The sequence below is a fragment of the Haliotis rufescens genome, unplaced genomic scaffold (genome assembly GCF_023055435.1).
Source record: "Haliotis rufescens isolate VD_foot unplaced genomic scaffold, xgHalRufe1.0.p SCAF_18, whole genome shotgun sequence".
Lineage (NCBI taxonomy): Eukaryota > Metazoa > Mollusca > Gastropoda > Lepetellida > Haliotidae > Haliotis > Haliotis rufescens.
This window is the reverse complement of record NW_025963868.1, coordinates 27,406,255-27,422,087: the sequence shown is the minus strand read 5'-3', so window position 1 is coordinate 27,422,087 and position 15,833 is coordinate 27,406,255. Positions and strand designations below refer to the sequence as shown.

Sequence of the window (15,833 nt, the reverse complement as noted above, 5' to 3'; positions counted from 1 at the left end):
GTGTCCTCAGTGTAAATTGTTACAAAGATCATCATTGTGTATTCTGTATTTCATTCATAATTTACCATTGTTATTTATCATAGAATGTTAATACCTCTGTATCCTCCATCTTCTCACGTCCACCGTCTACCTTTTAGACATACTGTCAACATGTACGATGTACCGTCCATCTTCTACACATACTGTCAACATATGCGATGTACCGTCCACCTTCTACACCTACTGTCAACATATGCGATGTACCGTCCATCTTCTACACATACTGTCAACATATACGATGTACCGTCCACCTTCTACACATACTGTCAACATATACGATGTACCGTCCACCTTCTAGACATACTGTCAACATATACGATGTACCGTCCACCTTCTACACATACTGTCAACATCTACGATGGACCGTCCACCTTCTAGACATACTGTCAACATATACGATGTACCGTCCATCTTCTACACATACTGTCAACATATACGATGTACCTTCCACCTTCTACACATACTGTCAACATGTACAATGTACCGCCCACCTTCTACACATACTGTCAACATATACGATGTATCATCCATCTTCTACACATACTGTCAACAAATACGATGTACCGTCCACCTTCTACACACACTGTCAACATATAACGATGTACCGTCCACCTTCTAGACATACTGTCAACATAAACAATATACAGTCCATCTTCTACACATACTGTCAACATATACGATGTACCGTCCACCTTCTACCCATACTGTCAACATATACGATGTACCGTCCACCTCTACACATACTGTCAACCTACACGATGTATCGTCCATCTTCTACACATACTGTCAACATATACGATGTACCGTCCACCTTCTGGACATACTGTCAACATATACGATGTACCGTCCACCTTCTAGACATACTGTCAACATATACGATGTACTGTCCACCTTCTAGACATATTGTCAACATATACGATGTACCGTTCACCTACCACACATACTGTCAACATGTACGATGTACCGTCCACCTTCTACACATACTGTCAACATGTACCATGTACCGTTCACCTTCTACCCATACTGTCAACATATACGATGTACCGTCCACCTTCTACCCGTACTGTCAACATATACAATGTACCGTCCACCTTCTACACATACTGTCAACATGTATAATGTACCGTCCACCATCTACACATACTGCCAACATATAAGATGTACCATCCATCTTCTACACATACTGTCAAGAAATACGATGTACCGTCCACCTTCTAGACATACTGTCAACATATACGATGTACTGTCCACCTTCTAGACATATTGTCAACATATACGATGTACCGTTCACCTACCACACATACTGTCAACATATAACGATGTACCGTCCACCTTCTAGACATACTGTCAACATAAACGATATACAGTCCATCTTCTACAAATACTGTCAACATATACGATGTACCGTCCACCTTCTACCCATACTGTCAACATATAACGATGTACCGTCCACCTTCTACCAGTACTGTCAACATATACGATGTACCGTCCACCTTCTACACATACTGTCAACATATACGATGTACCGTCCATCTTCTACACATACTGTCAACAAATACGATGTACCGTCCACCTTCTACACACACTGTCAACATATACGATGTACCGTCCACCTTCTAGACATACTGTCAACATAAACAATATACAGTCCATCTTCTACACATACTGTCAATATATACGATGTACCGTCCACCTTCTACACATACTGTCAACATATACGATATACCGTCCATCTTCCACACATTCTGTTAACATATACGATGTACCGTCCACCTTCTACACATACTGTCAACATATAACGATGTACCGTCCACCTTCTACACATACTGTCAACATGTACAATGTACCGTCCACCTTCCACACATTCTGTTAACATATACGATGTACCGTCCACCTTCTACACATTCTGTTAACATATACGATGTACCGTCCACCTTCTACACATTCTGTCAACATATACGATGTACCGTCCACCTTCTACACATACTGTCAACATATAACGATGTACCGTCCACCTTCTACACATACTGTCAACATGTACAATGTACCGTCCACCTTCCACACATTCTGTTAACATATACGATGTACCGTCCACCTTCTACACATTCTGTTAACATATACGATGTACCGTCCACCTTCTACACATTCTGTCAACATATACGATGTACCGTCCACCTTCTACACATACTGTCAACATATACGATGTACCGTCCACCTTCTACCCATACTGTCAACATAGACGATGTACCGTCCACCTTCCACACATTCTGTTAACATAAACGATGTACCGTCCACCTTCCACACATTCTGTTAACATATACGATGTACCGTCCACCTTCTACACATACTGTCAACATATACGATGTACCGTTCACCTTCTACACATACTGTCAACATAAACGATGTACCGTCCACCTTCCACTCATTCTGTTAACATATACGATGTACCGTCCACCTTCTACACATACTGTCAACATATACGATGTACCGTTCACCTTCTACCCATTCTGTTAACATATACGATGTACCGTCCACCTTCTACACATACTGTCAACATATAACGATGTACCGTCCACCTTCTACACATACTGTCAACATGTACAATGTACCGCCCACCTTCTACCCATACTGTCAACATGTACGATGTACCGTCCACCTTCTACACATACTGTCAACATATACGATGTAACGTCCACCTTCTACCCATATTGTCAACATATACGATGTACCGTCCACCTTCTACACATACTGTCAACATGTACGATGTACCGTCCACCTTCTACCCATACTGTCAACATAAACGATGTACCGTCCATATTCTACCCATACTGTCAACATATACGATGTACCGTCCACCTTCTACACATACTGTCAACATGTACGATGTACCGTCCACCTTCTACACATACTGTCAACATATACGATGTACCGTCCACCTTCTATACATACTGTCAACATATGCGATGTACCGTCCACCTTTTACACATACTGTCAACATATACGATGTACCGTCCACCTTCTGACCATACTGTCAACATGTACGATGTACCGTCCACCTTCTACACATACTGTCAACATATACGATGTACCGTCCACCTTCTATACATACTGTCAACATATGCGATGTACCGTCCACCTTCTACACATACTGTCAACATGTACGATGTACCGTCCACCTTCTATACATACTGTCAACATATACGATGTACCGTCCACCTTCTACACATACTGTCAACATGTACGATGTACCGTCCACCTTCTACACATACTGTCAACATATACGATGTACCGTCCACCTTCTATACATACTGTCAACATATGCGATGTACCGTCCACCTTTTACACATACTGTCAACATATACGATGTACCGTCCACCTTCTGACCATACTGTCAACATGTACGATGTACCGTCCACCTTCTACACATACTGTCAACATATACGATGTACCGTCAACCTTCTACACACCCAGTCAACATAAACCATGTCCACCTTCTACACATACTGTCAACATATACGATGTACCGCCAACCTTCTACACATAATGTCAACATATACGATGTACCGTAAAACTTCTACACATACTGTCAACATAAACCATGTCCACCTTCTACACATACTGTCAACATGTACGATGTACCGTCAACCTTCTACCCATACTGTCAACATATACGATGTACCGTGAACCTTCTACACATACTGTCAACACACACGATGTACCGTCCACCTCTACACATACTGTCAACATATACGATGTACCGTCCACCTTCGACATATACTGTTAACATATACGATGTACCGTCAACGTCTACACATACTGTCAACATATACGATGTACCGTCCACCTTCTACATATACTGTCAACATATACGATGTACCGTCAACGTCTACACATACTGTCAACATATATGATGTACCGTCCACCTCTACACATACTGTCAACATATAACGATGTACCGTCCACCTTCTAAACACACTATCAACATATATACGATGTACCGTCAACGTCTACACATACTGTCAAGATAAACAGTATACAGTCGATCTTCTACATATATTGTCAACATATACGATGTACCGTCCCCTTTCTACCCAAACTGTCAACATATGCGATGTACCTTCCACCTTCTGGACATACTGTCAAAATATACGATGTACCGTCCACCTTCTAGACACACAATCAACATGCACGATGTAACGTCCACCTTCTACCCATGCTGTCAACATGTACGATGTACCGTCTACCTTCTAGACATACTGTCAACATATACGATGTACCGTCCATATTCTACCCATACTGTCAACATATGCGATGTACCTTCCACCCTCTAGACATACTGTCAAAATATACGATGTACCGTCCACCTTCTACCCATACTGTCAACATGTACGATGTACCTTCCACCTTCTACACATACTGTCAACATAGACGATGTACCGTCCACCTTCTACACATACTGTCAACATATACGATGTACCGTCCACCTTCTACCCATACTGTCAACATATGCGATGTACCGTCCACCTTCTACCCATACTGTCAACATATACGATGTAACGTCCACCTTCTACACATACTGTCAACATATACGATGTACCGTCCACCTTCTACACATACTGTCAACATATACGATGTACCGTCCACCTTCTACCCATACTGTCAACATATACGATGTACCGTCCACCTTCTACACATACTGTCAACATGTACGATGTACCGTCCACCTTCTACCCATACTGTGAACATATACGATGTACCGTCCACCTTCTACACACCCAGTCAACATAAACCATGTCCACCTTCTACACATACTGTCAACATATACGATGTACCGTCCACCTTCTACACATACTGTCAACATGTACGCTGTACCGTCCACCTTCTACACACCCAGTCAACATAAACCATGTCCACCTTCTACACATACTGTCAACATATACGATGTACCGTCAACCTTCTACACATAATGTCAACATATACGATGTACCGTAAAACTTGTACACATACTGTCAACATAAACCATGTCCACCTTCTACACATACTGTCAACATGTACGATGTACCGTCAACCTTCTACACATACTGTCAACATATACGATGTACCGTCCACCTTCCACACATACTGTCAACACACACGATGTACCGTCCACCTCTACACATACTGTCAACATATACGATGTACCGTCCACCTTCGACATATACTGTTAACATATACGATGTACCGTCAACGTCTACACATACTGTCAACATATATGATGTACCGTCCACCTCTACACATACTGTCAACATATAACGATGTACCGTCCACCTTCTAAACACACTATCAACATATATACGATGTACCGTCAACGTCTACACATACTGTCAAGATAAACAGTATACAGTCGATCTTCTACATATATTGTCAACATATACGATGTACCGTCCCCTTTCTACCCAAACTGTCAACATATGCGATGTACCTTCCACCTTCTGGACATACTGTCAAAATATACGATGTACCGTCCACCTTCTAGACACACTATCAACATGCACGATGTAACGTCCATCTTCTACCCATGCTGTCAACATGTACGATGTACCGTCTACCTTCTACACATACTGTCAACATATACGATGTACCGTCCATATTCTACCCATACTGTCAACATATACGATGTACCGTCCACCTTCTACCCATACTGTCAACATATACGATGTACCGTCCATATTCTACCCATACTGTCAACATATGCGATGTACCTTCCACCCTCTAGACATACTGTCAAAATATACGATGTACCGTCCACCTTCTACCCATACTGTCAACATGTACGATGTAACGTCCACCTTCTACCCATACTGTCAACATATACGATGTACCGTCCACCTTCTACACATACTGTCAACATATACGATGTACCGTCCACCTTCTACACATACTGTCAACATATGCGATGTACCGTCCACCTTCTACACATACTGTCAACATATACGATGTACCGTCCACCTTCTACACATACTGTCAACATATACGATGTACCGTCCACCTTCTACCCATACTGTCAACATGTACGATGTAACGTCCACCTTCTACCCATACTGTCAACATATACGATGTACCGTCCACTTTCTACACATACTGTCAACATATACGATGTACCGTCCACCTTCTACCCATACTGTCAACATGTACGATGTAACGTCCACCTTCTACCCATACTGTCAACATATGCGATGTACCGTCCACCTTCTACACATACTGTCAACATATACGATGTACCGTCCACCTTCTACACATACTGTCAACATATACGATGTACCGTCCACCTTCTACACATACTGTCAACATATACAATGTACCGTCCAGCTTATAATACGAAATAATCGAGGTTCCCTCATAGAATTATTTTTATTTAACCTAGCCTACACCCAGGATTTGTACATCGATTATTTGTTAATATAATTAATATCGATTATTGTATATCGTAAGCAGTCTCCCATGGTAGCATTCTCTGCCTTTGCTGATAACTTCAGTCCTAACAACACGCACCCGATCTAATCCAGTCTGTACCAGATCAACATAAATAACAAATAAGTGTCTAGTCTTGTTGTATATACAAGAGTGAGTGGGCAAGTTGGTTAAACGCCGCATCAAACGGTATGTCAGCTTGTAAGAGAAAAACCTTAAATGATGCGAATTTTGATGCAACTCACAAATCTAGAAAAAAAATCAAACCGGGATTCGAACCCTCTACCATTGGTTTCTTGCATTCCTAACTCTACTCGAATTACGGCGCCTTTGCAGAATGCGCCTCCTGCGGTTTAACGAAGCATCTGTTTGACTTTTAAGGACCTCACTACTTCTCTGTCGTAATCTAACCCCAGTGATATGGTTGTTCAACGCTGAGTTAAAACCAAATTACGCTAAATGTGTGACCCCCTCACCAAACGCTCCCCGCCCCATCCCCACACCATGTTCGTGCGATTCGTAATCTGAAATACAATGTCCTAAACAGTCTACTTGTTCCACACACTCATAGAAGTAGGCCGGCGTTGTGTTGGCAGGGAGATAAGGATACGCCTGACAAAGACCATATCAGCATTGCACCTCATGGACACATCTATCAACCGTGCGTGTTATCTTAAGTTCGACACGGTGCTCACACACGGCCAACACAGGGACGTCAATGATAGGACACAACAAGGAGTTTTGCGTTTCTGAGTTAGCACTTCATGACAAGTACAGATCCGCGAGGTTCATGTTAAAATTGGTCTTCAGCAACCAATGCCTGTTATAAGAGGTTACTAAAGGGTCGAGTGCTCAGGCTCGCTCACTCGGTTAATGAATGTCATGGTATCTTAATTGTGTGGATCGATGCTCACGATGTCAATCACTGAACTGTCTGATCGAGACTCGATTATTTACAGATCGACGTCAAATTGGTGAGACAATGTTAAATTTCAACAGCATCAAACACACAACCAAACACACGAGTAAAAAAGAACGTGACTTTCGAGTTGCGAAGGATACATTCTAATATTGCCGCAATTTACAAATTGTCTTTTATTTGACCTTCTTGATTCTTGATTGTCCTTCAAGATTAGACATCAGCTCTGTTGCTTTACTATTGGAATGACGTCCCATAAAATTGTTTTTGGCGTCATAAATAATAGGTGATGTCATAATGAGCGATGTAATATGACGTCACGTTGCCATGGGCTGCATCGCAAATAATAAAAACAGTGGAACATTTGGAAAGAATAAGCCAGTCAGTGTTAACTGATGTACCTTTTAATGGAAGAAGAAGTATACAGTTAAATTGTTTGATTTTCGTAGCTACTAGACTTGCTCAAGTTCTTAACTAATTTGAAAATTAGAAAAAAGCGCGTATCCGGCGTGTACCCTTGATACATTGTACTTACTAGATTCATGATCATCTTCGTAGGTTTGTCAACACCATACCAAGTGCAGAGTGTCTAAAACCAGCATCACTTTTGGCTTTCCCTCGCATCAAGCTGACACACCGTGATATAATCCTCACCACTCACAATTGTCAACTGTATTCAGATAACGAACTCGCCTTTACACAAATGTTCCCAGCCCGTGTGTCATGAAACAGTTTATTTCATTCTAGCAGTCTTATAAATTAAGCGATCATAAAACCCACTGAGACGCCGAGGCAGCTGAAGTTGGGGCTATGTTGCGTGCGGTGCTGTTGGCTGAAGGGCCAACATGAACTTGTGTGTTATGGTTGGAATTGTACAGATTCGTTGGTCAGAACATCAATGTATATGTTCAACCTATCATATAGTCAGGACAGATGGTTGTGTGGCAAGCGATCCAGCAAGCGTTCGGGAAAACGATTATTCAACGTTACCACTTATGGAAACTGTCGACTCTTCGTTGTTTACACGAAACTCAGTGGCATTGTGAGAACACGTGACTGTGTGTACCCGGCTTAAGTACATGTGATTACGAAGTAAACGTTGGTAGGTTGATCATTTGTCTCTGCCTCCTTTATTTACCTTTTATGCCTGCATCTGTTAACCACCCCCTTGCCCTGCCTATCACCCTAGCCTATTAGATCTCCTTTTTGGTCTGCCTACTTGTGCAGCCTAAACCCCAGCCTCGTAGATCTCCTCCTTGATCTGCCTAACATCCTCAACCTAACACCCTAGCCCCCTTGATCCCCTTCTTGGTCTGCCTACTTCATCAACCTCCTGATCCCCCTTCTGTGTCTGCCTTCTTGTTCCGCCTAACACCCCAGCCTCTTACATCTCCTTCTTGATCTGCCTAACATCCTCAACCTAACACCCTAGCCCCCTTGATCCCCTTCTTGGTCTGCCTACTTCATCAACCTCCTGATCCCCCTTCTGTGTATGTCTACTTGTTCCCCTTAACACCCCAGCCTCTTACATCTCCTTCTTGATCTGCCTAACTTCCTCAACCTAACACCCCAGCCTCTTAGATCTCCTTCTTGATCTTCCTAGCTTCCTCAACCTAACACCCCAGCCTCTTAGATCTCCTTCTTGATCTGCCTAACTTCCTCCACCTAACACCCCAGCCTCTTACATCTCCTTCTTGATCTGCCTACTTCATCAACCTCCTGATCCCCCTTCTGTGTATGCCTACTTGTTCCCCTTAACACCCCAGCCTCTTACATCTCCTTCTTGATCTGCCTAACTTCCTCCACCTAACACCCCAGCCTCTTAGATCTCCTTCTTGATCTGCCTACTTCATCAACCTCCTGATCCCCCTTCTGTGTCTTCCTACTTGTTCCGCCTACCATCATAGCCTCCTTGATCCCCTTCATTGTCTGCCTACTGGATCAGCGTCATTCTTCAGCTTCCTGGCACAAGCTTCTTGATCAACATTCTTGATCTGCCTCTTTGCTCAGCCTCTTTGCCTAGCCTCTTTACGCAACCTCATTGCTTAACCTTCTTGATCTGCCTGCTTGCTCAAACCCCTTGAGCTGTCCCCTTTGCTCAGCATCCTAGATCCCCGTTCTTGATATACCTCCTTTCTGAGCTTCCTTCCTGAATTGTGAACAGACAGTTCAACATGGCGAGCATGAGCCAGCTCGCGGACGACATTTTTACATGTACATTATGTGTGGAGAAATTCCGAGAGCCCAGAACCCTTCCCTGTCTACACACATTCTGCCGATCCTGCCTTGGGCTTTACATCCGCCAAACAATGGTGAAAGGAACGTTCATGTGTCCACTCTGTGGTCAAGAAACGAAGTCAGAGATCATTGGGTTATCTGTCGATCAGTGGATGGAAACGTTCGTGGCCAACCATTTCATTGTGAGTCTGTTAAAGATCTCGGAGACGAGACAGAGTGAGAAATCATGTGACATATGCAAACAGGAACATGTACTTGTCGAGGCAATCAGTTGGTGCAAGGAATGTTTGGAAGCATTGTGTGAAGAGTGCGAACGCGTACATGGCCGGATCAAGGCCTCGCGTGACCATCACACAGTTAGCATTGAGTATCTGGAAAACGGGGGTCTTGAGAAGCTTTTGAGGCCAAAACGAGGACCACTTGACTGTGCTGATCATAAGGGAAATCCTCTGTCTATGGTTTGTTTAAATTGTAAGAAATTTGTCTGTGAAACCTGCACAGCTGTAACACATGTTGGTTGTAAACAGATACAGACAGCAGATAAAGTTGCCATTGATCTGAAGAAAGACATCTTGGTTGCTAAGGACAGCATTATATCTCATCGACAGGCAGCCCAAAACCTTTCGAAAATCTCCCAGGAAGATCTTGAAGGTTTGACAAAATCACGCGATGCAGTCTTGGAAGATATATCCCGCCACGTGGAGGTGATGATGGGCCTTGTTCTGGAGAAACAGAACAAATTAATTGCAGAGGTGGAGTTCATGTATGAGAAACAACGAGATCACATTTCCGAGCGCGTTTTGAATGGTGACGTCCGGATCAATTCTCTCCGTAAGGCTGAAAGGTTCCTCGACCAACTTTTGATGTATGGCTCGGAGGTGGATGTCCTGAACAACTTCGAGAACATCGCTAAACAGATCCAGATCCTCAACAAACAGGTACCGGTGGCCAATCAGACCAGAGACTCGATGCAAATGAAGTATGTTCAAGACAGAAAGAGCATTGAATCACTTCGATCTGTGCCTTCACTGGGAGAGGTTAGAGTCGTAAAGGCAAGTAAGCAGTCAGTTAAAATGAAACCTGAAGCTAAGTTGACTCTCACTCCTCCCCAAATACCAACCGCGCCATCCAAAGGGTTAACCTCACCTAGGAAGACTCCTGGTTCAACAAGGGGAACACCTCGGACACGGGTGGTATCCTCCTTCTCAGGACGGTCCAGGAGTGACACAATTAGGACAGACATTAGGGGCATCCTCCTCCTCAGGTCTGGAGACGTTGTCGTCATGGACGTCCACTTCCGGAACAAACGCCTTAAGAAGTTTACACCTCGTGGTAAGCTTGTGTCTGAGGCTGATCTCGGTGAATGTCCTCACTCTATAGCACTTGTGTCACAGACAGAAGCGGTAGTTACTCTCCCTAAATCAAGGGAGTTCGCGTTCATCACCATCGGAGGAACTTTACATCTGACAGGCAAAATAAAGACTCAGAAGAGCTACTTCAGTCTGGCCTCATCCTCTGAGCAGGTTCTGGCCACTGTTGGGTTATCTGCCCCTGATGTACTTTCCATCGACGTCATTTCTTGTAATGGAGAAATCCTGAATACCATATCATTAGACAGAACCAAGTTTCATCGCATACCACTAGACCTAACATTGTCCCCTAGCGGCGATCTTCTGCTTTTGTGTCCCGGCCGAGATGTACTGACATGCATCAATATGTCAGGGGATGTACTCTACACATATCAGCCATCCAAGGCGCAGGAAGTGAAAGGTCCCGTTTCTGTCACAACTGACACACAAGGTCGAACACTACTCGTCGACAAGGCATCTAGTAAGGTACACGTCATTTCCGGTGATGGCATCCACCAGGGGGAGCTGCTTAGCCGACGGGACGGTCTGCGTGAACCTCAGGTAGCAGTTGTCGGAGACTCCGGCATAACTGTCGTTGCTCAGACTAATGGTGAAATCAAACTGTTTGCTATTGCAAAAAATACATAAGAACTGAGATGTTGTGTATAAAATATATGATACCTGTGTACAGTCACACAAGGGATTGAGCTTTCAAAACTTCTGTTTAAGGGAAGATAACCTGGGATATTTGGTATAGACATAATATTTTTGTTGATTTTGGTAAAAATGTTTTTCGGAAGGTGGACACCAACACCATTTATATATAAATCTTTCAGACATCCATCCTTCCCAGCGAACAATTAGTTTTGGTTGAGTAAAAGTTCCGAAATAAATTATTTATTAATAAATTCTTAACTGATTCAAAATCAATATCATATGAACCTTTCGTATATGTTGTATTCCAAATGAGTTAAAACACACTTGTTAAAACATAGTCTTGTTCTTTTAAAGTTCGGAACTGTGAACTAAAAGTTGAGTTAAATAGAAACCTTGCCCCGGTTACCCTATGTTACATAAAATTGAAACATGAGGCTGGAACTTGTAGGAACATTATGATTGAGGTGATGTAAATTTGGGTTTAACGTCGCGTTCACGATTAATACACCAAAAAAGCGACGTGTGTGTGTGTGTGTGTGTGTGTGTGTGTGTGTGTGTGTGTGTGTGTGTGTGTGTGTGTGTGTGTGTGTGTGTGTGTGTGTCGCTGCTTGTTCTAGTCCGGTTTTATAGTGCTAGCCCACTCTGATACCATGCCGCGGTTTAACATGAATACTCCAATGAGACACAGTATACTGATTCCGAACCTTGTTTTAGTCCTTGTTTTAGCAAGGCAATAATAACTACCATCTTTAAACGTCTTTTGGTGTCACGCGGCAGGAGATTGACCCTCGATCCTTTCGCTCTCCTGTTTGATGCTCTACCACTAAACCGCGGAGGCGGTCAGGAGTATTATGGAAAAAGGTGGCCTCTCACTAGCTGCAAGTTGTCAGCCGCACTTACGTACCATCTCTTTTTGTAATAAAACAAATATTGCACTCCCCACGTGTGCATAAAGTGAATTTGAATGTCACGTATTTAGGCCATGTGTTACTGTAGGTACTTCAGGATTTCAGCATGTCTCAATGGCTATCTTTAAGTGCTTGGATTTATGTTCACCTTCTTACCATATAAATATATATCTATACCCTCGTGTCTATGTGATATGTCAAATCATAGAAGACATTTGTGTGGGATTGCCAAAACAAGACGTGTACAGGAAACATGTTTGGGGTTGTCAAGACAAGAGGTGTACAAGAAACATACGTGTATGTGTGCGATTGTCCAGACAAGAGGTGTAAAGGAAAGATGTGTTTGGAATTGTCCAGAAAATAGGTGTATAGTAAACGCGTGTCTGGAAATGTCCAGAAAATAGGTGTATAGTAAACATGTGTCTGGAAATGTCCAGTAAACAGGTGTATAGTAAACGTGTGTTTTAGATTGTCAAGAAAAGAGGTGTATAGGAAACATGCGTTGGATTAATGTTCTTCAGCCTGTAGCCTTCTATGTGTTCTTGATTAAAATTGTACGTATATGTCATCCCTCTTGTCCTGTTACCTTTACTTTATTTTGCACAAGTTCGTTGTCTCTACATAGCATATACGCGTGCAAACAAAAAAGCATCACTTACAGTATAAAGCGCCATTAATCGCAAAGAACAATGAAGAACATGGCCAACGTTGTTCTATGATGACATCATTTCATGAGATTCGAACATACACTTGCAACTTGATGACGTTGAATTGGACGGCGTTACTTTTGAGAGCGTAGTGAGCTGTTCCCTACAGTACATACATATAGATAGATAGATAGATAGATAGATAGATAGATAGATAGATAGATAGATAGATAGATAGATAGATAGATAGATAGATAGATAGATAGATAGATAGATGGAGTAAGATTGAACACAGTTTTAATTTTTTAATTTTAATTTTTTAATTTTAATTTTAATTATTAATATATATACATACACACATATACATATACAGTAACTCGTAATATTACTAACGCGCCAGGGGCGGTCGGGTAGCCTAGTGGTTAAAGCGTTCGCTCGTCACGCCGAAGACCCGGGTTCGATTCCCGACATGGGTACAATGTGTGAAGCCCATTTCTGGTGTCCCCCGCCGTGATATTGCTGGAATATTGCTAAAAGCGGCGTAAAACCATACTCACTCACTCACTCACTCACTCACTAACGCGCCAGTTGGGGGGATCAAGCCGCCTCACAGACGTAACGCTGCACACGCCAACCCACACATTAACACGAGACCTGAGTGACTGATCATGAACAGTGAGTTTATTAGTCAGGCCCAGAGTCTTATAAGTGATTAGATAAGTTTACAGTCAATTACTAGCATATACTCTTCAAAAAAAGAAACGCACAGGTAGTATGTAGTTTGGATAAATTGGTTATATGTTATTGGGAAATGATCGTGCCCTAATATTCGACAAAAGGTGCGTAAAAACACAGCCATTGTCGATTTGCAATGTCGAAAACGGCATCGTTTTCACACTTGCTCAAAGATGTCATGGAGGAAAACAGTAAAGCAAAATGCACGTGCAAGTTATAGCATTCGTAACTCGTGGTAGTGGCTATAAAAAGGCAAGCATAAGCCAATAATTTGTCATTCAATTATCAACATTTTTCATGTTCGAAAATGCCGAGACTCAGCGCTGCCGATCGGAACATCGCCATAGGACGTATCCAAAGAGGGGAATCACAGTCTTCTGTGGCAGGCCACTTCAACGTTCACCACAGCACTATTTGTTACGGATACACATAGTGCAGTTCCGCTGCAGGTCGTCAGTGAACCGGCCGAGAACCGGCCGACCAAGAGTTACCACCCCTGCACAGAATCGTTACATCCGACTGTTCCACCTACGTCATCGCAATGTCACAGCTACTGAGACTGCATCCCTGGTTCGAGGAGGATAACGGACCAGACTGTCAGGAACCATCTTCACGAGGTTGGAATCCGACCCAGAGGACCAGTTATCGTGCCTGTTTTGCAACAGATCCATCGACAGCGACGCTTGCGTTGGTGCCATACCTTACAGCCTTGGAATTGGAGAAACTGGTGTCGTTTAGCGATGAATCACGATTTCTTCTTCACCGGCGAGATGAAAGACGACGGCCTGTAATTGGCTACTCCATGGTGATGACCTGAGGTCAGATAATGACGGACTACTTTTCTGATTGTAAGTCATTGATAAGTTGATCGTACTTCAGTCGAATGTTCACCTACGTGTTGAACCACAGGACCGTGTAATTAGATACGTTTTGCAACATCTCGTTGTAAGAACAAGGATATCTGACAGGAACTCGTGTAGTAATCTCTATATCCCAGAAAGCGTTCTGTCAACTGGCAAAGCACTCGGAATCCACGTTTGGGACAGGTTGTAAGATTTGGCCTTCTTACAGCATGAATGTGTTGTAACAGGCACTCAACCCTCAGAGAATAATCAATCATTTGATCAGCATCACACAAAATAACCTTTCATGAATTTATGTTCATTTTGGGACTCATACCTTTTGTCAACAATACCATACAACGAAGCCCATATTTAACGGGGATTCTACATTAATGCTTGAACTTGACGGCAATGCGGATCCAATAAACAACACATGATTAGAAATACATGTACTGTCAGCCGCCGGATGCCAAGTGAGTTAGATATATGTGAAGTATAAAATAGTCATACCTTCCATCAACATGGCAATGGTTTAATTTGTTACTGTGGCGATGTGAGTTGGATATATGTGAAGTATAAAATAGTCATACCTTCCATCAACATAGCAATGGTTTAATTTGTTAGAGCGGCGATGTAAGTTAGATATATATGAAGTGTTAAATAGTCATAGCTTCCATCAAAATATTATTGGTTTAAATTATTAGTGTGGCGATGTGAGTTAGATATGTGTGAAGTATACAATAGTCATACCTTCCATCAACATATCAATGGTTTAATTTGTGAGTGTGGCGATGTGAGTTAGATATATGTGAAGTATAAAATAGTCATACCTTCTATCAACATAGCAATGGTTCGATTTGTTAGCGTGGCGATGTAAGTTAGATATATGTGAATTTTAAAATAGTCATACCTTCTATCAACATGGCAATTGTTTGATTTGTTAGTATGGCGATGAAAGTAAGATATAATATGTGAAGTATGAGATAGTCATACCTTCTATGAATATAGCAATGGGATGCGTCCTTGGACCCTGGGTTCGAATCCTACAA

General features: G+C 42.5%; 1 protein-coding gene across 1 annotated transcript; it reads left to right on the top strand.

Annotated features, from left to right (window-relative positions):
- Positions 1-8,304: 8,304 nt before the first annotated feature.
- On the top strand, positions 8,305-12,177 carry LOC124148933 (E3 ubiquitin-protein ligase TRIM56-like). Its single transcript, XM_046520227.2, has one exon. It carries the CDS (start codon positions 9,583-9,585, stop codon positions 11,641-11,643), a length of 2,061 nt encoding a protein of 686 aa, XP_046376183.2. The 5' UTR covers positions 8,305-9,582; the 3' UTR covers positions 11,644-12,177.
- Positions 12,178-15,833: the final 3,656 nt, after the last annotated feature.